The sequence below is a fragment of the Ahaetulla prasina genome, chromosome 5 (genome assembly GCF_028640845.1).
Source record: "Ahaetulla prasina isolate Xishuangbanna chromosome 5, ASM2864084v1, whole genome shotgun sequence".
NCBI classification, from domain to species: Eukaryota; Metazoa; Chordata; class Lepidosauria; order Squamata; family Colubridae; genus Ahaetulla; species Ahaetulla prasina.
Genome location: NC_080543.1, coordinates 44,610,928 through 44,635,804, shown reverse-complemented (window position 1 = coordinate 44,635,804; position 24,877 = coordinate 44,610,928). Strand labels below are relative to the sequence as shown.

General features: G+C 34.7%; 1 protein-coding gene across 3 annotated transcripts in view; it reads left to right on the top strand.

The window, feature by feature from the left end:
* Positions 1 to 24,877, top strand: part of CADM2 (cell adhesion molecule 2) — a 431,434-nt gene that overhangs the window by 339,880 nt on the left and 66,677 nt on the right. For all 3 annotated transcript variants that reach the window (XM_058185211.1, XM_058185212.1, XM_058185210.1), the window contains one exon: positions 3,100 to 3,190. In XM_058185211.1, the coding sequence (XP_058041194.1) occupies positions 3,100 to 3,190 (91 nt within the window). The remainder of the gene's footprint in view (positions 1 to 3,099; positions 3,191 to 24,877) is intronic.

Sequence of the window (24,877 nt, the reverse complement as noted above, 5' to 3'; positions counted from 1 at the left end):
TGCTAGCCAAATGACATGGGGACATCTTCAGACAGTGCTGGCTCTTTCACTTTGAAACAGAGATGAGCACTACCCCCTAGATTCGGGAATGACAAGCACATATGTGCGAGGGGAACCTTTACTTTTATCTATCTATCTATCTATCTATCTATCTATCTATCTATCTATCTATCTATCTATCTGTCACCTATCATCTAGCTATCATCTAGCTATCTATTATTTGTTATATCTAATTACCTTATTATATCTTATCACTTTATTACCTGCATACTCCAAAATGGCTCATATTAATATGTCATAATTATCACAAAAATATACATGAAATCAAATACAAGACAATAATCAATTCAATTATTAGATCACTGCAATTTATTAAATTATTAGGTATCCTGGTGACCAAATCTTAACTCCCAAGGCTCTTCTGAACTGCTCTATGTATATATAAACTATTTTAGGATGTTAGTTTAATTAATTTACTTATAATCCACAGAAAAAGATAGATCTCTGGATGAACTTTTAAGGACATTTATGTTGCAATTCTGCAGAATACATCCAATTAAACTCAGTTATTCTTTTTCAACACTTCTCCTCCCACAGCTTTTGAAAGCTTGGGGAGATCTTCAGATCATATACAAGAAAATCTCCCTTTTCTTCTTTCTTTTTCTTTGTCTCTAACACAACTACACTTTCTCAATGTCTATAGATCTAAGCTTTCATACTCCAGGGCTGCATAAAAGAGAGCAGAAATACAGTTAACCATTTTCAGCGTTCAAGTTAATATTTGGAAAGCTGATAACAAAGAGATTAAATATTACCTTTTTGAAAGTATCTAATTGAATTCACCAATTCATATTATTTCTAAGAACTAAATTTAGTTTTTATAATGTGCACTCATACTGTTTAATAATAAGCAAGGTTTTTGTGTGAAGATAAGAATGCAGAAAACATTTTTTTTTTTTAAATGTAAAATTGTAGTGTGTGGGTTATTCTTCTATCTTTCAGTATTCTTTCTTCATTTTTCCAGGACCATTAATTTATTTGGTTTAAGTCATTTATTATAAGACTACATCCTACTATAGTTATAACTATTCCAAGTAAATTGATTCAGGACTAGAATGCTGGTTGCATTCATTTCATATAGTTTATTATTCACCTGCTACATAGTTTGGTTTTGAACATTTTGTGTAAATAACTTTATGTAAATAACTGCATTGCATCATTGTTTTAATTATAATGCAAATTTATTTGTACAGATACTTTATTTTTGCTGCATTTTTATTAGCTTTATATATCTTTTTGTTATGACTAACCTACTGCTAAATCTCAAATTAACTGCACAATTTCAAGACAGTGTATGGTTCCCCTTATGGTATAGGAGCTATGTGAATAACCCCTACAACTACCATTTCTCATGAGGTTACAGAGTATGATGACAAATATGATCACTTAAAATGAATAGTGTTTTAGTGTTCCTTCAGCCTGATAGACATAACTGTGAATATTGATGTACCTCATCATAGTGTTCCTAAGACTGCTTTTCCTGAGTCATGTTAATTACCTTTTGAAACAAATTCTCCAAAGCAACTTGTCACCAAATCACCAAAATAACAGTATGTCATTCTTATGAGCACCACACTACAAGTACAGAATACATGTAGCATCTTAACTTGTTTGAAGGCTTAAGGGTATTGTTTGCAATGCATTTGTATAACATGATTTGATTAACAGGCCATTCTTCTACTTCAACTATCAACATAAAGTTATCCACTCAGAAAGATAAAAATGATTAGATATTTTTCTCCCATTCCCTGAAGTTTAGGATTTTACCATATTTTGCCTAATGCAAAGCCAATCCTGTTGGGCCTTCTATGGAAAATCCATATAACCTGTGATGGTGTCAGATATAGGTTAAGAAAGAAAAGATAAAAAGATATGAATTTAGTGTTGCATGCCTTGCTTCTGCATAGGTTCCATTCTTTTTCCACACTGCGTAACAAAAATACAATTTATCTAAATTTCTTTACAAATTGTTCATTTAATATGTTTGCATTTGATGAACAATTTGTCTTAACTCTTCATATTCTCAAAAATGAACTGAGCACTATTAGCCTACTGAAAAAGAATATTTTCAGTATATTCTTTTAGATTCTAATCTAAGATTTCACCGTTTTCCACTGCCAGGCCTTTACATAATTAAAATGCAAGTGCTACGTTCAAGCATCAAGCCCTTTTCAGGCATGAATAAAATATGCATGAAAGGGCTACTAGGAATGGATGGAGCAGATATTGCTGAGTGACTGGCATTGGACATTTTGGTTATAGATTTCTCTAATAAAGCCAGTCATGTGTATAAAAACATAAACTGATGGGCTAATTAAATACTGGTTTTTTTGTACTTCAGCTGGTAAATAGGTCAAAGCAAGGTCATTGCAAGAAGTGGATTTTACTACAATCATTAGTGCAAAGAACTAATGAAAGCTGTGCTTCCAGATGAAAGTATTCAGAAGAAGAAATATACCTAATTTTTAAAAATTAAAATCAAATACAAAATCAAAAGAACAATAATAAGTTTTTAGATAGTGTTGCAATTAAGTTATATGTTATGTTTGTCATTTGTGGTTTTGAAATTTCATGTACAATGTACTAATGAAAGTCCACTGGTTTTGAACCAAACAGCAAAATTTCCATAGGAAGAGAGATGATGCAGGAAATAATTCTAACTGACATAACAAGGCTAGGATTGTTCATGTACAATTTTCCAAATGTTCCTACTTGTCATCAGGTCAAATTTACTGTTGCATCGCTCCCTGCCTTTTGAATGTAAGATATTCTGTAAGATCTACTTTAGACCATACTTTTCTCTGTATATCTTACTGTCATATTGTAATGGCATTTAGATCCCATAAAGCCATTCTGTGTTGTTTAATGCTAAAAATATGTACGTGTACAGATTCATACAACCACCTGAATTCAAAATCGTAGCTTGAATAAATTCTAAGGTTAACTCATCCACAATTGAATTCTGATGTTGCTTTCATAATTTGCATAGTACAATGTGTATACAATTTTAATTTGATTTTATAAATATTATTTTTCCAGATATTCCTTCAGTTAAAATAATACCGTCCACACTGTGGCCAGAAGAAGGACTATCTATAACTTTGATTTGTGAATCCAAAGGAAAGCCATTGTAAGTGATTTAACAAGTGCTATGTTTTTGTTATTTTCTTTATTCTTCTTTGATTGCAGCTTCTGACTGCAAAGCTGTACTGTTTTTCTTTTGTCCTGGGGTGTAAAATGATCTCGACTACAGAAAATCCCTTGAAGCATGTCTTCATTAAATGCCTATGGAAGACTGGTCTTTTACTTTGTCATTTATTTTAGTCTTGGGAAAGGATTCCTGCTGTGCATTTTTTTTTTAAGAAAGCTATTTCAACCTGAAAGAATTGCAAGCTTATTTGCTGTTCATATCATCAGACTGATGATGGGTACATATTCTCAAAGTAAAGCCTCACATCTGATAAAAAGCTTCTAAAAGCTTCTACTTTTTTTAACTAAAGCGTTGAACCCCTGTTTCTTTCAGTTGTCATTTACATGGTAATTGGAAATTTAGTGATGTATGCAAATATCTTTTCAACTATCCCAATTTTAAAATAACATTAAGGGACTGAAGGTGAATATGTTTGAAGTTAACTAGGAATGTTTATTTTTTTACAAACAAACGTTAAATTCATTCTGAATATATTTTAAAATTGATATATAATTTACTACTAAGTAAATATGAACACTATTATATCCACCTACCATTGTGAGAGATAATTCAAATGATCACGTTCTATTTGTCAGTTTTATGTTAGATGCTCTCAACACACATACCTTTTAATTTGTTTAGTTATGCCTACATGCTACACTTCAGGCAAGATGCTGCCAAATAATATTGATGGAACAACCAATCTTGCAATTTGGATGGAAGAATTTACTGTAAGTGTTAGGAAGACATGTATATATCCTGGCTGTTTTTCTAAAGAATAGGGAATTAGCAGTCCAGGTTTTCTCACTCAGAAAGTGGCCTATTTACCATAATCAGTAAGTTTGGTAGCCTCTTTCTACCTCAGGAGGAAGACAACAAAGTAACAGCAGCAACAATGATTTTTACAGCCAATTACATTACCACAATATACTTTATGGAGGGGGCTCTTTAAAGGCAACTTAGAACCTGCAGTCTATTTATTAGATTTATTTATTCAGATTTGCACATAATACCAGTCCTGAAAGCTTTGCATTGATCTTTCAAGTTTACTTCTAAGTGCTAGTTTTTAAATCTAAAAACTCCATATAGTGGATATAAAAAATCTACATATCCCTGTTAAAATGCCAGGTTTTTGAAATGTTAAAAAAAACACCAGACCAAGATAACTTACTTTAGAATTTTTTATACTGTTAATATAACATCAGCTGTACAATTCAATTGAAAAAAAAACTGAAACCTTTTAGGGGAAAAATAACGATAAAAAGTGTACAATAACATAGTTGCCTAACCCTTAAATTAATATTTTGTGAAACATCTTTTGATTTTATGACGGCATTCAATCTTTTGGTGAAGAAGCCTATGAGTATGGCACATCTTGCCTTATAATCCTTGCCCATTCTTCCTTGCAAAAGCACTCCAAATCTGTTAGATTGCAAGGGCTATCTCCTCTGCACGGCCCTCTAGAGGTTAGCCCACAGATTTGCAATTGGATTTGCATCCTGGCTCTGCCTAGACCTGTGATGGCGAACCTATGGCACGCGTGCCGGAAGTGGCATGCAGAGCCACCTCTCTGGATGCATGAGCCATCGCCTGTTGCTTTTCTGGATTCTGGCATGCTAGCCAGCTGGTCTTTACATGCACAAGAGCACCGGAAACCAGAAGAGCAGTCATCCAGTGCGCATGCATGCACCGGGCGGCTCTCTTCTAGTTTCTGGTGCATGCATGCACATTAGCCAGCTGATCTTCCGGTTTCTGGTGCACGTGCCTGCGCAAAGACCAGCTGGCCAATGTGCATGTGCATGCAGGAAAGCAGAAGATCATCTTCTCGGCATGCACATGTGCGCCGGGCGACTGCACTTCTGGTTTCTTCCATGCACATGCGAGCCTAGGTGGCCAGAAACCAGAAGAGCAGCCACCCAGCACGCACATTCACACCTGGTGGCTGCTCTTCTGCTTTCTGGCATGTACACATACACGCTCCCGTTTTGGCACTCAGTGCTGAAAAGGTTTGCCATTACTGGCCTAGACCATTCCAAAGCTCTGGACTTCTTCCGGTGAAGTCATGCTTTTCTTAATTGGGTCATTATTGTATTGAAAAGTGAAATTTCTCTTCTTCTTCATCAGATTAACAAAAGCCTGAAGATTTTGTGCAAAATTAATTAATATTTAGAACTGTTGATCATTCCCTCCACTCTGACTAAAACAGCAGTTCTAGCTAAAGGAAAGCAACCACAAAGCAAAATGCTATCACCACCATGTTTCACTGTGGATATAGTGTGCTTTTGGTATTGCACAGTTTTGTTTTTGTGCCAAACATACTTTTTGCAATTGTTCCAAAATGTTCACCATTGATCTCATCAGACCATAAAAATTTTTTTCCAATGTTTTTGTCAGACTTGATGTAGGTTTTTTGCAAAATGTAACTTTGCTTGGATGTTGTAAGAACCCTACCTCACAATCCAGACATTTGAAGAATATGGAAGATTGTCATCCCATATAGTATACAACTAGTACCGTATTTTTGGAGTATAAGATGCTGCGGACTATAAGAAACACCTACCTTTTTGTGTGAAGAAAACAAGAAAAAGAAATCTGCCTCTGCCTCTGCCTCTTCGCAGCAAACAGCAAAAAGCCTGCTTTACTTTCATTTTCCTTTACAGCATAGCTTGATTAGCATAAGAAAAAAAAATCTGCTCCCAGCAATTTACTTACTTGCAGCAAGCAGCAGAGGCCCCCACAGCAATAGGCAGTTTGAAACAGCTGAGAGTTGGGAGGCGGATCCAACAGACAATCAACTTGTGCTAATTAGGCTGTGCTGAAGCTGAAATGGGCTGTTTCTTCTTTCTGCTTGCTGCAAGGAGGTAAATTGCTGGGAGGCAAAGGCCAAAGAGTGGGGGACATTCAGTGTCTAAGACGCATCTAAATTTTCACCCCCTTTTAGGCGGAAAAAAGTGTGTCTTATACTTCAGAAAAATACGGTACCTGGCAGAAATTTCTGCATCTCCTTTAATGTTGCTATAGGCATCTTGGCAGTCTCCAGACCAGTTCTCTTTTTGTATTTTCATCAATTTTAGAGGAACATACAGTCCTTGGCAATTTCACTGTTGTGCCATTTTTTCTCCACGTATTGTTGACTGTCTTCAATGTATTCCATGGTATATCTAATGCCTTGGAAATTGTTTTGCACCCTTCTCCTGACTAATATTTTCCAAGAACGAGATCCCTTTAATGCTTTGTAAGCTCTTTGCAGACTATGGCTTTTGCTGTAAGAGGCAACTGAGTAAATGTCAGAAAAATCCTGCTATAATAGCTGAGCTTTACATAGCCTTGATCAGTTGGTTTAATTGATGGTAGATGTATACTGATACGATTTACAACAAGTCTGAATGTAATTGGTTAATTCTGAACACAGCCACAACATAATAACTATTATTTTAAAAGTCCTCAAAACTAGTCAAGCCAATTGCAGACCTAATTCCTATGGGGGCGAAATCTTTTAATTGTAATTTTTGAGATGTAATTATCACAGTGACCTTTTAAGGCAAACTACCATAGAAATCATTTTTTAATTTTGAAGTTATAAGAAAAAGGCAATTAGTTAATTATAAAACTTGCCTCCAAAAAGATTGAAGATAGAGATTTTCTGTGGTTCTGATTTAGCATCTGGGAAAAGAAAAGAAACTGAGATGGATACTGGAACGATGGTAAGATAAGGATGTATTGACCTTGACCTTGACTGTTGCAAAACACTAGAAAAGACCTCCTTGACATCAAGGTCATGGGCATGTACAGAAGTGTCATTAAAATGACAAAAGTGTGGCTTAAAGAAAGGCAGAGATAATCTAGCAAAGGAATGGAGAAGCCATAAGCAGATAACAGACAATAAATATCTCAGTCCTGGTCAAAATAATCAAGCATTCATAATGTATTATCCGTATAGGTGGGTCAGAGAAAAACTCTACAAATTTCCAAGCTTCTTTTATTACATCTACAATGATAAAATCAAGTTTCAGGAGCTCCTGCAGTATCTTTGTCTTTGTTTGGCCTGCCTTGAAAGGTCTGACATGTTGCAAGATCAGAATGCAAGTTTTTCCATTTACTACATGCATACAGTGTCACAATGGAAGTGCAAAGGAGATAGGGTTCGTGTTGTCTCCCCTTCCCCTTGCCTCCACAACCATGATCTGAGTAAAGAAAAGAAAGCAGGAAAAAAGTTTGTAACCTTTGCAAGTAGATTTGGAATCTTTAAAAAATTGTATTTGAAATCTGATATTTTTGAATTGAAAGGCTATTTATATTTCACCAGTAATTCTTTTGAAATATACTATTCTAAATTTGTAATGCTCTACAAGCTAATGGGATCAGGTGCATACTGTATGTAATCTAGCAATAATAAAAACACATTGACAAACAAACCATTTCTAACAGGAAATGTTTTTATACCTTACATTGAAATCTCACAGATCTTATTGGAATACTAGTAGAGAAATAACCTCAAAGTCATTACCATGTGTGACTACATAGACAAACTATTGAGATCTATAAACATTTCAAAAATTCAACAGGAAGGATAGTTTGAAAATCAATAAAATATGGTTCCCAGCTTCATGCCATACCAAGAATATACTGGTCTTAACTAATCAAAAAGTGTCTTCATCAGCTTCATCAGCAAGAACACTTCACAGATTTCTGGGTCAAAGTCAAGCCATGAAATATGGTACTTCAAAATAGACCAATTAGAAGTCTACCCATGCAAAGAACCAATCAGCAACCTAGTTCAGGGATAATCAGGAACTCGTTCTGTTGGAATTTCATCAAAAAGGACTAATCAAATATTTGTCCAGCTTTCTTGATTTCCATGACATATCAATGAAAGATCAGTTTTCCAGGTTCAAATGTAATACAATACAGTTAGTTTGTCTTACGTTGCCTGTAAGCTATCAAGAAATACACTAAAAATACCTCACTCTGCCTCTGAGGTCAACTGCTGGAAGAACATCAGGACACTGAAAAACTAGATAACACCTATTTATCTGATATCTCCTCACTTTTGAAATCATCTTGAGTTCCAGAGTACAAAATGCAAACTTAGAGCCAGACAAAGTATGTTAATCTTATAAAGCTGTTTATCTTGGATGTTAGTTTTTTAAAATGTACAAAATATATATTCTAGTCCCTTCATTTTCTTCAGAATTCTTGAAATATCTACCTTGACCTTCTGAAGTATCATATTAATTCAACATTGGAGAACTATACTAAATAGCTGCATAGAAATTATGAGTTTGAAAATTCTCTAAAGTATCACTATCTTAGAAAAAAAGATCCAGGCAAAATAAAGTGATTTTCAAATGTATTTTCAAATTAAAACAAATAATAACTACATATGACCCTAAATTTAGGTTGATTACAGAGTACAACTTTTTAAGGACATTCAAAATTGCAGTCTTCTTAATAGCCAACTAACGTCATACAGTGTTGCTTAGTAATTTAATTAAGGAACAGAAGGAGATTAAACATTAATGATTTCAAGAGTTCCTATACCAGTATATAGACTTCTTATCCATCACAATGGAGAGAGTGTTGGCAGGAAGTTCAAATACATTCCCCAACTTTTAGATCTTTCCTGCCAATGTATCAGATTTATAAGCCAAGGAGAGTCTGGAGATAAATAAAACCACTAAATAAAATAAATACAACCACTAAATAAAACAGGTTAAAATATGGCATATAAAAAACATGATAGTATAGAAATATATTTTCTTCATGCTAACTGTTAACAGGGCAGGTGTTAATTGCATCTTTCTATAAAGAGACTTCCATAAGTAGGAGTCCATATAGATTTTTCATTTTCATTTAATTTTAAGCCAGATACAATAATCAAAAGTTTTCCAATCTAAAGGTTAATATGAGAAAAAAAAAATGAGAAAAAAATAAATAGAGAAAAAATATTCTGGAATCGAGAACTCAAGTCAGATCATTCATGCTAGAAGACTATTATAAGAAAAGAGAAGGAATGTATTTATTTTTAATATGATTAACAAATTATCATTTTAATACAAACAAATGTTAAGGACAAATGTAAAACTTAAGCGAAATATAAAGGATATACATACATTTTATATTTATTAGATTGAGTACATTATATTGTCTACGATGATATTCAGTGCAATAAGCTAATTTCTCTTCCGTGAGAAATGAAAAATTGTGAAATGTAACCAAAGGTAATGTTAGGCATTCAGTTTTCAGAGAAACTTACAAATACATTCATTTTGAACATATTTATAAAACCAATTTTTCATAATTGGAGCTTAGTCTTATAATACAAAATGCTATTTTAAAAAATAAAAATAAAAATAAATAGAGGAAGAGATTTTGGAATTAATTGCCAAAGATTATGGTTTATAAAACTTCTTTATTCTTTACCCTGCTTTTTCTCAAGTAACTGTGTACAAGTGTTATTATTGTGATGATAACAGTTATGATTATGTAATTATTTATTAAACATACACATAATTAAAGGCCATCCAGTAAATTTCACTAGAAAGTGAAGAATTGATAATGGGAACCAATGCTTTTCCAAGCCAGCCTTTTTCCATTCTGATATTTTCCAAGAGTTCATTCAAACTGGCAGGCAATTGAACATTCAACACAAATACAATCTTAGGATGTATTATATTGTTTTCATTTCTTTTTAATTCATTCATTTCACTCTATCATCTAGACTACAGAAAAGTAGGTAACCAACAAAATAGAAGACATATTTTTTTAAAAAAAGAAGAAGAAAGCTGCACAAAATTTGTTGGATGTGAAAAATGCCTTTAACTATTTGCAGCAGCACTTCATGCTGTAGTACCAACTGAAATGAACCTCAGAGAGGAATTTCTAGCATAGATACAAAGCATGTATCTATGGCACAAAGCAAAGATTATAACTAATGGCATCCAAATTTCTCTGAATATTTTCAAATTGGTAAGGGAACAAAGTCCCTTCATGGATTACTGCCTTGTCGTGGCGAAGCGGCTTGCATAGTTCAATGAAGCTATGAGCTATGCCGTGCAGGGACACCCAAGATGGACAGGTCATAGCAGAGAGTTCTGACAAAACGTGATTCACTGGAGAAGGAAATGGCAAAACCCCATGGACAGTACAAAAAGGAAAAAAGATATGATGCTGGAAGATGAACCCCTCAGGTCGGAAGGTGTCCAATATGCTACTGGGGAAGAGCAAAGGGCTAGTACTAGTAGCGCCAGAAAGAATAAAGTGACTGGGCCAAAGCTGAAAGGACGGTCAGCTGTGGATGTATCTGGTGGTGAAAGAAATGTCCGATGCTGTAAAGATTTTTTCTCCATAGGAACCTGGAATGTAAGATCCATGAATGAAGGCAAGCTGGACATGGTCAAACAAGAGATGACAAGACTGAACATAGACATCTTAGGAATCAGTGAACTAAAGTGGACAGGAATGGGCGAATTTAATTCAGATGACCATCAGGTATACTACTGCGGGCAAGAATCCCTCAGAAGAAATGGAGTAGCCTTCATAATCAATTAAAGAGTAGGAAAAGCAATACTGGGATACAATCCCCAAAATGACAGAATGATCTCAGTTCGAATCCAAGGCAAACCATTCAATATCACAGTAGTCCAAGTCTATGCCCCTACCACTGGTGCTGAAGAGGGTGAAATTGACTGGTTCTATGAAGTCCTAAAGCACCTTATAGAATTAACACCAAGAAATTTTGTCCTTTTCATCATGAGGGATTGGAATACTAAAGTAGGAAGCTAAAAGATAAAGTAGGAAGCTAAAAGCTAAAAGGAATAACAGGCATGTTTGGCCTTGGAGTAGAAAATGAAGCAGGGCACAGGCTGATAGAATTCTGTCAAGATAATACGATGGTCATAACGAACACTCTTTTCCAACAACCCAAGAGACGACTCTACACATGGACATCACCAGACGGTCAACACAGAAATCAGATTGACTATGTGTTCTCCAGCCAAAGATGGAGAAGCTCTATACAGTCAGTAAAAACAAGACCAGAAGCTGACTGTGGCTCAGATCATGAGCTTCTCCTTGCAAAATTTAGGCTTAACCTGAAGAAAGTAGGGAAAAGCACCAGACCACTCAGGTATGAACTAAATCATATCCCTGATGAATATACAGTAGAGGTGAAAATAGATTTAAGGAATTAGATCTTATAGACAGAGTGCCTGAAGAACTATGGATGGAGGTTCGCAACATTGTACAAGAGATAGCAAGTAAAACCATCCCAAAGAAAAAGAAATGCAAGAAAACAAAATGGCTGTCTGAGGAAGCTTTGCAAATAGCTGAGGAAAGAAGGGAAGCAAAAGGCAAGGAAGAAAGATACACCCAATTGAATACAGAATTCCAGAGAAAGCTAGAAGAGATAAGAATGCATTCTTAAATGAACAGTGTGCAGAAGTAGAAGAAAACAATAGAATAGGGAGGACCAAGATCTCTTCAAGAAAATTGGAGATATGAAGGGAACGTTTCATGCAAAGATGGGCATGATAAATGACCAAAATGGCAGGGACCTTACAGAGGCAGAAAAGATTAAGAAGAGGTGGCAAAATTACACAGAACAACTATACAAGAACGAGCTTAATATCCCTGATAATCACGATGGGGTTATCATTGACCTTGAGCCAGACATCCTAGAATGTGAAGTCAAATGGGCCTTAGGAAATCCGAGCAACAACAAACCTAGTGGAGGAGACAGTATTCCAGCTGAGCTATTCAAAATCTTAAAAGACGACGCAGTAAAAGTGCTACACTCAATTTGCCAGCAAATTTGGAAAACTCAACAATGGCCACAAAATTGGAAAAGGTCAGTTTACATTCCAATTTCAAAGAAAGGCAGTGCCAAAGAACGTTCAAACTATCGCACCATTGCACTCATTTTACATTCTAGTAAGGTTATGCTTTTTTTTTAAAATAATTTTTATTTCCATTTTCCAACATCATATTTATGTACAAACTATTATCCATCATTAATCATTAATTTTTATTTATTACCGATTCAGGCCTGCCCGATTGCCACTTCCTTTCTTCACAACCTCCCTCTCTACCCTCTACTACTTTCACATCCTTCATCTCCTTCACTTTACTACTTCCTCTCCTCCTTCTCCACTCCTCCCTTCTTCCACCCTATCTAACCTTCTTATTCCCCTCCTCCTTCTCTACTCTTTCCTACCTACTTTCTTCCCTCCTTCTACTCCTCTCTCCTTTTCTTTCTGAAATGGCAGTCGAGCATCCCCAATATCATTTTAAATTTTAATTTCATATCTTCAAAAACTACTGTACATTAATAATCAATCTATGTATCATTTCCCCCCCCTTTCCCCCTCTCCTCCCCCTTCCCCCCCCCAAGACTTCCCAGAGCAAATACCGGGTATTATGACCAACAATCACAAGCTAAGATATACAAAATATACATAATCTCCCACCTTTAAAAATTTAAAACTTTAGATCTCCTCACAATAAAAATAAAGAGATAGGAAAGAATAATAAAAAGAAAAAAAGAAGAAGCAATACCAACTTCACATATTACTTCTTCTTACAGTCCATTTTTAAAATTAATCCATCTTCTCAAATTCAATTTTTTTTTCCACTTGTATATTCCTTCAAATTTCATAAGTCCATTTCTCAAATTACAGTCCATCTTCTCGAACTCAAATTTTCATCACTTATATATTTCTTCAATTGCCATAACATTTAATGTCCGTTCTTCTTACAGTCCATTTTAAAAATTAGTCCATCTTCTAAAATTCAAATTTTTTTCACCCACTTGTATATTTCTTCAAATTTCATAAGTCCATTTCTTAAATTACAATCCAGCTTCTCAAATTCAAATTTTCATTACTTATATATTTCTTCAATTGTCATAACATTTAATGTCCAATCTTCCAATACTACTCCATCAATCAAATATCATTTCGAATAAAATCTCTCAAATACAATATTTCCAGCTTAACTTCATAACTTTTACTATCTATAAACGTATCAATTAAAACAAATAATCATTTAAACTACATCCACAATATAACAGTAAACAATTAAAATCATTACATCCACATTATCTAAATTCATAAATTTTACTTTCCATCCTTCACAATTAAATAATATCATCCCATAGATTTATACCATACAAATAGCAAATAACGAAAATCCTATAATTTATATCCTAAACAAATCAATTCCAAAAATTAACCATAATCATCATATTCACATCTTAAATATTCCTCCCCTCTCCCATTCTATTTTCCATCATTTCCAAACCAATTAACTTAGCATCTAACAACAAAGGATTCCCACTCTTTAAAACATTAATATAAAAATGTCTCGCTTTCATAACTGAATTAAGAAAATACTTTCTGCCTCTAAAATTCACTGACAAACCCATTGGAACTTCCCATCTAAAATATATCTGATGTTTCTTAAACTCATCCACTAAAAAAGCAAATTCTCTTCTCTTTCTTAACATTTTAGGAGGAATTTCCTTCATCATTTTTATATCTTGTCCCAATATTTGAAATTTATTTTTATAAAAGGCTTGCAAAATTTCATACCTAACCTTTTTAATTGTAAAATAAATAACCACATCCCTCGGTACTCTATTTTGTCTTGCCCACCAAGAATTAACACGATAAATTCTTTCAATATTAATCTCAAAATCTTCTGGCTCCACACCCTTTATCTGAGCAAAGGCTTGCGTAAAAATCTCTTTTAAATTTTCCTTCCTACTTTGCTTCAAACCCCTCACCCTTATAGCATATTCCATCAATCTATATTGTAATATTACTCTTTCTTCATCTGCCCTATCTACCTTTGCCTGTATATCTTCCATCTTATTATCTAAGTTCCAATTGTTTTGATTCTTTTGAATTTCCTCTATTTTCCTTTGCAACTCTAAATTATTATTTAATTTCTTCAAAATCATCTTCCATCTGAATACAAGAGCTTAATATTTGCGCAATTGCATCCTTTACCATTTTCATTTCCCTCTTCTGCTCTTCCACCACTTCCTTAAAATCCAACATCTCTTTCTCTATTTCATCAAATTTTTGATCTATTTCTAAAAAACGACTCTCCAAAAACTCCTGTAAAGAATTTCTTAATTCCTTCTTTTAATTTTTGAATCTGAACTGAAGAAATTTCAAAGTTTTTAATGACTTTTGGTACTATTTGCTGAAAAGCCATTTTTTAAAAATATAACCTAATAACGGACCCAAAAAAAAATTCAAAAAGAAAAATTCAAAAAACTTTTCTTCTAAATCACTATAATCCCAAAGAAGAAGAAAAAATATAAATCATAAAATTCTCGTTTCTTCCATTTAGTCAGTATCTTCTTATATATCTTCTAATTCGACACTAGCTGTTAGTAAGCATTTCTTTAACTTTCGTTTCCAGTACACACATTCCACAAAACCGCCATTTGCTTTCTTCTCTCCTATCTTCGCAACAAATATATCCTCAGGGGCTTGCAGTCTCTTACAAACAAATGCTAGAACTCCAGTTTCTGCTCCGTCCACGTTACAATCCATCATAAATCAATTCCTGCCGTGGAAATTGGACGCTACGTTTTGTCTGCCATAAAAGGCAGATGCCATCCCCCAATCTGGAGCTTTCCAGGCTATGCAAGGAGAGCTCCCCACAAGCCTCAGAAGCTTTTTCTGTGGCTTTATTTGGGTGTCTCAACTTCAGCCTGAATGCTCATCTCTCCCTCTTTGCCCGAGGGAAGAGATTTCCAAGCTGTTGAACCAGATTTACGATGTCCTGACAGCTCTATAGACTAGGGAGTTAGCAGCCTAATCAAGGCTGCTTCTCAACGAAGCGGAGCCTTACCGGAAGTCCCTAGTAAGGTTATGCTTAAAATCCTACAAGCTAGGCTCCAGCAGTATGTGGATCAAGAACTAACAGAAGTACAGGCAGGATTTCGAAGAGGCAGAAGAACTAGAGATCAAATTGCCAACATACGCTGGATCATTGAGAAAGCTAGGGAGTTCCAGAAAAACTTCTACTTCTGCTTCACTGACTATGCTAAAGCTTTTGATTGTGTGGATCACAACAAATTGTGGCAAGTTCTTAAAGAGATGGGTGTACCAGACCATCTTATTTGTCTCTTGAGAAACCTATATGCGGGTCAAGAAGCAACAGTGAGAATTGGACACAGAACCACTGATTGGTTCAAAATTGGGAAAGTAATCCAGCAAGGCTGTATACAATCACCCTGCCTATTTAATTTATATGCAGAACACATCATGAGAAAGGCATTGTTAGATGAATCAAAAATTGGAATTAAGATTGCCGGGAGAAATATCAACAACCTCAGATATGCAGATGATACCACTCTAATGGCAGAAAATTAAGAGAAACTAAAGAGCCTCTTGATGCGGGTGAAGAAGGAGAGTGCAAAAGTTGGCTTGAAATTCAACATTAAGAAAACTAAGATCATGGCATCTGGCCCTCTCAATTCCTGACAAATAGATGGGGAAGAAATGGAGGTAGTGACAGATTTTATCCTGGCTCCAAGATCACTGCAGATGGGGACTGCAGCCAAGAAATTAAAAGACGCTTGCTCCTGGGGAGGAAAGCTATAGCAAATCTAGACAGCGTACTAAAAAACAGAGACCTATCCTGCCAAAAAAGTGCGTATAGTCAAGGCTCTGGTTTTCCCAGTTGCAATGTATAGCTGTGAAGGTTGGACCATAAGAAAGGCTGAGCACCAAAGAATTGAGGCCTTTGAACTCTGGTGCTGGAGAAGACTCCTGCGAACCCCTTGGACTGCAAGGCGATCAAACCGGTTAGTCCTAGAGGAGATCAACCCTGACTGCTCTTTAGAAGGCCAGATCCTGAAGATGAAACTCAAATACTTTGGCCACCTAATGAGAAGGAAGGACTCACTGAAGAAGAGCCTAATGGGAAAGATTGAGGGCAAAAGAAGAACGGGACGACAGAGAATGAGGTGGCTGGATGGAGTCACTGAAGCAATAGGCATGAGCTTAAATGGACTCCAGAGGATGGTAGAGGACAGGAAGGCCTGGAGGAACGTTTTCCATGAGGTTGTGATGGGTTGGACATGATTTCGCAAATAACAACAACAACAACAACAACAACAACAACGGAACAAAGAAGGATGTCTATTCTCTCTTTTACTGTTTATCATTGTGCTGGAAATAGTGGCAGAACAAATCCAAGATGATAAGTAACAGGTCTCAAAATTTGTGGACAGGAATATAAGTTTAAAAACTATGTAGATAATGTAGTATTAAATATAATAGAATAACAAAATAAAACAGTTAATGTAAATAATTCATAACTGTGGATAATGTTTTGGATATAATATCAATGTTCAGAAAACAAAAATGTTTATAATATTTTTAATTAATGAAGATTTTTTGGTTTTGGGGTTTGTTTTTTGCATGAAGAATCAGTCTATCAGTTCACTCAGTGGAATATCTTGGTTTGCACCTGAAAATCAAGAATCATCAAAATAATTATTTTAACTTATGCAAGAGATTAAGAGGAACCTTTAAATGTCGAATAATATAAGATTATTTTTGTTACGAAAAATTGCAATTATGAAAATGAGTGTACAAATCCAAATTAACTATTTATTTTAAATTACACCAATTCATATTTCAGCAAGAATCTTTCAAGAACAGCAAGAACCATGGTTCCACATTCAAATGGAGTAGGAAATGACTTAGAGTCAAATTAAAAAAAATCCTACAAAATTCCAAACAGAAAGGCAGCCTTGCCCTTTCATACTTTAAATTGTATCATAAAGAAAGCTGCCCTTCGTGGATAGCAGAAGGGATGAAAATCTGCAAATAGCAAAATGGCAATTTTGGAAGGACTAGACTTAGCCAATGGACTTCATAGTAATACAAATCAGTATAAGAATTTAAAAAGACATATTATTAGACAAAGTCTGATAATAGAATAAAATTAAACAAACATAATATGTCAGACAGGTTCAGCTCTAATTTCTCCATGTAAGAAGTAGCTATAGCAAGAAAAATATATCTGGTTTAATCAGATTCTATGAATAGCCTAAAAACACAGCAAAACTACTTAGTGAAGGCTTCAATACACCATGGGTGATGTATTTACAAATCATTGGAAAGATAAAATCATATTAAGAAGAAAGAGGAACATTAACAAATAAAAGGAACTTGAAACTATAAAACCAACACCATGTATAAATTTTTATATAGGTATGACACAGACAGAAAAAACAAAAAACTGGTAAAATGGGTGCAAAACTTAAAAGAAGCAGTTAATAAATAACAATGGGTAGAATTATTAACTAAAGCTATATATTTTATATCAAATTATAACTTTAAATCTTGGAATTTAAATTTGAAAGGAAACAACTTTTCCTACTAGGTATAATTTCATAAAAATTAAAAGAAACAAAATAATTTAATAAATAGGAGCTGAGAATTTAAAACGATCAGTTTGACCATCAGTCTTGAGTAGGGATCTCCAAGACGAAAGATGAAAAGTCTCCAGATTTGGGAAACCCAAACTGATAACTGGACCTTGAAGCAATGGATGACCTCACCAGCAATGTTGATATTGATGTACAAGTTAAATGGGAAGGAGACTCTCATCACACTAATAAGTACAAAATACTTCTATCCCTGACAGCATCAACTGAAACTGGTCTTCGATACAGGAGAAAACCTACCATAATACACTGCCTCCAATTGTCAGATATCATAATTGGCCCACAAAGATAACATAGTTGAGTGCTTCAAAAGTCACCAAGAGATAGTCTAAAAAGATGGATACATCACCTCTGTCCCAGCTTCACTTCAAAGGTCTTCAGCAAGTGCAACATTACCTCTCTGTACTAAGCACAAATCTGAGTAAAAAAAATGGCTTCCTGCATAATCCTCTGCAACTATAGTCTGACCATCTTCTCAAAAGACTTCCTGAATAAAGGCAAATTTGAGATGGGTTAATAATTATAAAAATGCTTTGGATCCAGAGACTGTTTCTAGTGGGGGAATTGGGGATACACTACCATCTTTCTTAAAGAGCCAGAATCACTGCATTGACCCAGCAACTGGTCACCTCCCAGGCAACCTGAACAACTGTTTATGTACAATGTAATTGTACATAATGTAGTGTAAGCAAATGTATAATAGCTACAAGTACACATAATTCCTGACCAGCACTTTCTGTCTTTAAACTGTCTCACATATATGCTGGGAATGATACTCATTTAATAATTTACTATAATACTTAAAATGTTGCTATTATTAGATTTTTATTTCAAGGCCAGCATCTTGCCACTATGCCAAATTATGTCTCATGTTAAAATGGTTTGGATTTTAAATAATACTTGACAAGGAAAGGCAGATGTGTTTTACTACTAACCAGATTGTTGTGACCATGATGCGGGTTTTTTTTTTTCAAGGAAACAACTATTCCTACGTTCTTTGTTATTCATCATTTGTTTAATTGAAACTCTGATTTTGTTTCAACAACAATTAATACTCAAGACAATAAAGAAGTAAGACTCAGGTAGCCATGACAACTAGGGGAAAATAAACTGGTAGTGATAATATTCCTATTCATGTTTACTTAAAAGGAGGCAAGGTGAGTGGCTATGGATTTAGTGTAAGATCAAAAATAAGAAGGATCAATGCACTTGTTTTCAGAATGCCTTCTCATTTCCTGAGAAGTAGAAAGCTGGAACAGCAGTCAATATCAGGGACTGGGTAGACTTTATCCATTGTTCTTGACTGCAAGTCAATCCTGGTAAGAGATATAGATGGGAATATAAAAAAATGAATAAATCATTTAAGAATTGAATCTTCTATTTATGTAGTATATTCAAATTATGACTAATATAGGCTTTACCACAGTCACACCAAATCGTCTTCCTTCCCTTTCCATCTTCTTTCCAGGCTTCTATAAAATTGATGAGGGCTTAAAACATGGGCTTAAAAAAAAGCTTAATAATTTATATTATTAAATATTGCCATACTATAACGTGTAAGGAATTCATACAGCCTTGAATTTGCTGGCCAAAATTAGTATATGACTTGTTTTAACTTTGGAGACAGTTCCTAGCTTATCTTGCCCTGATTTTTTGACTGCTGGCTGATTTCCTGGCATATGACTTACACTTCCTATGCAGTATGCCACTGATTTATCTTTTTGATCTGACACTCAAGTCAGCTTGATCTCATTCATGATTCATTTGGTATACTGGGCTGTTTGCCTGAGTTTTGCTATTTTTGGATTGTTAGCATTTATCTTCAGAAAATTAAGATTTTTTTTTTAAAAAACTTTTAAATTTGATAGATGAATCAGTCTTATGTTGGAAGATAAAAAGCTTCCCTATATTCCCTAATATATGATACCTACATATATTGTTGTGACGAAATAAATAAATAAATAAATAAATAAATAAATAAATAAATAAATAAATAAATAAATAAATAAATAAATAAATAAATAAATAAAGCAAGCTTCAAACACAAAATGCATTTAGATGAATCCAATTTGGAAATATTGCTTTATGTGGCTGTTTATATGAGGTGATTTGCCACTTTGGCATAACTTGTCATCCCTGAATGGCAGTTCCTTTCCCCACATTGCATATACACTAGCTAGTCAGCTTTTTAATTATCCTCACATTTAAAAGCAATTTGCAATATAATCAGGAGAAATAAAGGAACAGTTATACTTTAAATTTTAGGTTAGTATTTCCTTTGCAAGCATACCAGTTGCCTAAAGGACATACAATATGCAGCAATCAATGCCTTCCTTTTATATTTATTAGCAGTTTAGTAAATAAAAATTCTATAGGATTCTAAAGTTTCTCTTCTTAAAATATGTGAATAGTGGTTACTAAAGCTATTAGCATATATATGTTCCAAGAACATGGAAATGTAAGCTGTATCAAGATAATGAAATATTCAAGTGAGTGCATCAAATGGTGGTTACAAATTACTGAAATTAATTGAGAGCTGCATTGTTAACGCTAATGAAATACAGTTGGGGATATTAAAATGTTCTATTTTTGTTCAATAATTCTGCTTCTGCAGATGAAGAGGTAGCATAATGTAGTTGGATATCAGAAAAAAACACCTTTATTTTCTTTCTTGAATCTTACCTCATCAGTGTTCTCATTCTTCTTCTATCTAAGCTCTGTATGATTTTGTAAGATAAAACTGCACTATAAAATTGCAGAGACTTCAACTGCTATTTGTAGTCATGTCACAATTTCATATACTGTATCAGTGCCACCTTTTTCAACTTTTTCCAGGCAAAAAAGAAAACATTTATAATACTTTAAAATAATGCAGGACATCTCTTATAGTTTTAAAATAGTTTGCCTTTCCATTATTCAGTATTCACAACATATGATATATTTAATAAATTAACCTATATATTTCTTTTTAGAACTCATTGAAATGTGCAAAGGAGCTATTAAGATGAGAAATTATGAGTGAACTGAGAAAATACGTATCTTACAAAATTGGTTTTAAATCATTAGAGATTTTTGTCTGCTAAATTTAGTACCTATTCTTCTATACTTTAAAAGAAATAAGTTAAGTCAGCATTTTAGCAGAAATGCACAGAGTTTGAACATAAATGTTTTCTGCTAAATTACATGTGCAAAATTGGCTTCAAAGCTCAGCTGTTTGCTAGATAAGAATTTCCCTTGAGCTTTTAGCTTTGGATTTGGAGGTTAGCCAGAGGACGGAATAAACATACTCAGCATAGGTAAAATAATAAATGAAGTATTGAAACACTTACTTTATCCAGGAAATTCTTCTTTGCAGTTGGAAACACTGCTATATTTGGAATCCATTTATTTTTTCTCCTTGGAATGAATTTTGCACTCTGTTTTAAAATATTTTTTCTTGAAAAAAATCATTTTCAAGAAATCTTGAATTTATTAATCTTCTAATATCATATTTTCCCCAAATTAGCTTATTCATGTGTGTATGTGTGTGCGCATGTGCGCCAGTGGTGGGTTTCAGAACATTTTACCACAAGTTCTGTGGGTATAGCTTGAGTGGGCATGGCATGGCTTGGTAGACGTGGCAGGGGAAGGATACTGTAAAATCTCCATTCCCACCCCAATCCAGGGGAAGGATACTGTAAAATCCCCATTATCTCCCAATCAGCTGGGACTTGGGAGACAGAGAATAGATGGGGGTGGGATCAGTCAGAATTTTTACTATCAGTTCTCTGAACTACTCAAAATTTTTGCTACTGGTTCTCCAGAACTGGTCAGAACCTGCTGAAACCCACCTCTGAGATGCACACACAATTAGAAATTTCTACAGCATATTTGTATATAACATGATTAGTTTAAGGATATAGATACACATAAAACCAATTATTTAATTTCTAAATTTTTCTAGTTATACATCATATTGGGTGCTGCAAGACAACCCAGTTTTAGAAGAATTGTTATTTACGTAAAATGTCTAAGGTTTTCATATGCCAAAACTTCAGGGATAATTGTTAGTTGTACGGTGGCAGTGTGGAAGGTTGTTTTTTGAATATCCGTTTAATGTTGATGTTATAACAATACTTCAGCAAGTTGTTTGACAGACAATGACAGACAGATTCCAAGGATCTGACACCATCTATATAATCAAAGGACAGGTTTGATATTTTTCCAAATTGAAAATAATGAGGCTTTCAAGACTGATGTCAACATTTTTAGTAGGTCAGATCAAGAAACAGACACCAGAAGCAGTCCTGGAAATCTAGTTTGTTGTTATAAGGTATAATATAGAACCTTGATAGCCTCATAAAGTTTCTCCCTCTCTTTAAAACCAAAGGAAGAAAGGAGAGCTGATTTTGAATTTGTTCCTCATCCTTTGCTGTCTTTTTGAATTAAGCTGAATTAAGTTTTCATAACAGCATATTTTCTTCAAGAACATCACTATATTGTGTTGCACTTACACTCTCTATTTTATTCTCTAGTTATGTTTTCTCTAACAGTATAGTTATGTCTGTGTTTATTTAGAAATGGAATGTATTACCAGGTAAATTAGTATAGGGATACTGTCTATACATGAGGGATGGGCAGCTTTTGGCGGCTGAACACTACTGTGTTTGGGATAGAAGTTAAAGCTTGCAGAATGCAAAGCAATTAATTGGTAGAGAAAAATGTAAAATGGGAAAAAGGTTCACCATGCATATAGTTACTAGTATAGTACTACACTATTATTATAGTTGTGTCGGGACTGCCAAAACTCTTCCAAGTTGAAAGGATTGAACAGTGACATTAACATTGCCCAGGGGATGCCCAGTTGGGGGCTCCTTTCATGACTCTGTTAAGTTGGTACCCATTTAACTACTTGCAGTCATCCGTTTCAAATTGCTGGGAAAGCAGGAGCTTGACCATGTGACAGGAGTTAACCCACCCTGTGCAGCAACAGGGTCTTGAACTCAAACCTGTTGATTGTCAGCCCAGTGTCCTAACCTTGTGAGTCACTGTCCTAAAATGCATATAGCTGAGGTTAGGCTTTTCTTTTTCTCATAGTTTGGGGAAATGTTTACTTTTATTAATTTACTGTATTTTTTATTTAGAAATAGTGGTACCAAATAGTGTTATTAAAATTTGGAAATGCTATCGTAGGGGGGAATCTATTGATCATAATCTATGTGCTACACAAGGCTCGTGAACCATAGATGTGAGTTAACACTTGGAGGTTTTGGTGTCCTGCTTTTTTTTAATTTGTTTTTGTTTTGTTTTTTTTGTTTTTTGTTTTTTTTGACTATCTGTGCACAGGAATGCACTATCTCTCTACCAAATAAAACAAAATATAAAGGGAGAAGACCTAACTAAAAATAGAACATTGAATCAAATGATTTGTGTTTATATTCCAGATACATATCATTGTTACTCTTAATATCTAAAATATAATTTGGGTTATTTGTAATACTTTATGGGGAAAATATCTGAAAGAAGATGAAGGGGACTGTTAGCCATCATTTTTGAAGATACTCCTATTTGAACATTGAGCCATAAACAAAGAGGTATGAACTATGAAGCAAAAAAACATAAAGCATATCTGAAAGATTTCTTGGGTACTAAAAATTGATTTCTTATTGTTACTTTGGAAAATGTAATCATGGATTATAAATGTAAATAAAAACTTAATGTTAGCTGGGTTATATGTGTCATCTGCCCTTCCTTCAAAATAGCTATGTATTTCTATTTAAAATGCTGTATATACTGCATTGAAACTGATCCTCTGTATATTAAATATTTATCCAAAATCAATTTAAAAATGAAACCACATAAGAAAAACAAAAAACCAACACCTAGCAGTAGTTACCATGTTCCGTCAAAAATAAGACCCAATCTTATTTTCTTTTGGACTTGAAAATAGGTACTTGGGCTTATTTTCAAGGAGGCCTTATTTTTTTAACAGTAGGAGGGAGCCACTACCTGCTTGCCCACAGCTGCAATGGGCTAAGCTCTCACATGCCGCAGCCTCCACCCACCCCACCTGCTGGTCCAGCTGTTTCTGGGACACTACGCAGCCACAGCAGGCACCATGCTGGCCACCAAGGAGCTACCCATACTGCTGCTGGCCTCATGGGGCTCTGCCCTCCTGATAGGGCAAGTGGATGCCGGGGCATGATGAGATCTTGATCTTCGGCCCTGATTGAGGCCGAAGGCAAGCAAACAGTGGGACAGAGAGTGATAGCTTCCCAAACACTTTTCATCCAGAGGGAGACAAAGCTTTGTCTGATTGCAAAGGGGATGCTTTGAAATGGAGCTAATTACTCTATTTCAAACTGTCCCTTTGCAAGCACACAAAGTTTGGAGTCTCCATGATTTCTCTGTCTGGATGAAAAGTGTTTGGTCACTAATGGAGCGCTTGGGAATGGAGCAATTTGCCTGCCAGTGCCACTGGTACTACAGCACAAGCTTCCCGCAAGCCTCCTGTGAGTCAGGCAGCCATGCAGCACATCCGGATCACCTGTCTTTTCCCTCTCCCATCTCTGCCTCCAAGCTCAGACTTATCGGTATTTGCATTGTGCCAAGGGGTCCGGCAGGCTGCGGCTGCTGCTGGACACTATCAGCCCCACATGCTCATTGCCTCTCATGCTGGCCATGTCCGTCTCCCTGGCCTTATTTTTGGGGTAGGGCTTATATTAGGTCCACCACAAAAAAAATCAGGCTAGGGCTTATTTTCAGGGTAGGTCTTATTTTCGGGGAAACACGGTAGATACTTCAATGTATTTTTATTTTCTTTCCTGATTTAAATGATTAAATTTTTCAATTTCTTTTACTCTATTGCAATTTTTAGCAATGAATTCAGCATGACTTAATTAATTATAGTCTTCATTATTGTTTTAAAGAAGTTATTATTTTATCCTGCTATTAAACTATGAACCTGAATTATGTATTAAAGTACTTGTTTTCTACTATTTTAATGGTGGTATTGTGTTTATATGTACCTTTTCCTGAAAGCTTGTTTTATTTATCTTGTTTTTGTTTATTTTTTAATAATTGATTGTATGCTGTCAAAAGTCATGTTTAGTGATATGGGCAGCTATGTAAACATGTTAAATAATAAATAAATCTTAGTGACAATTAAGTTC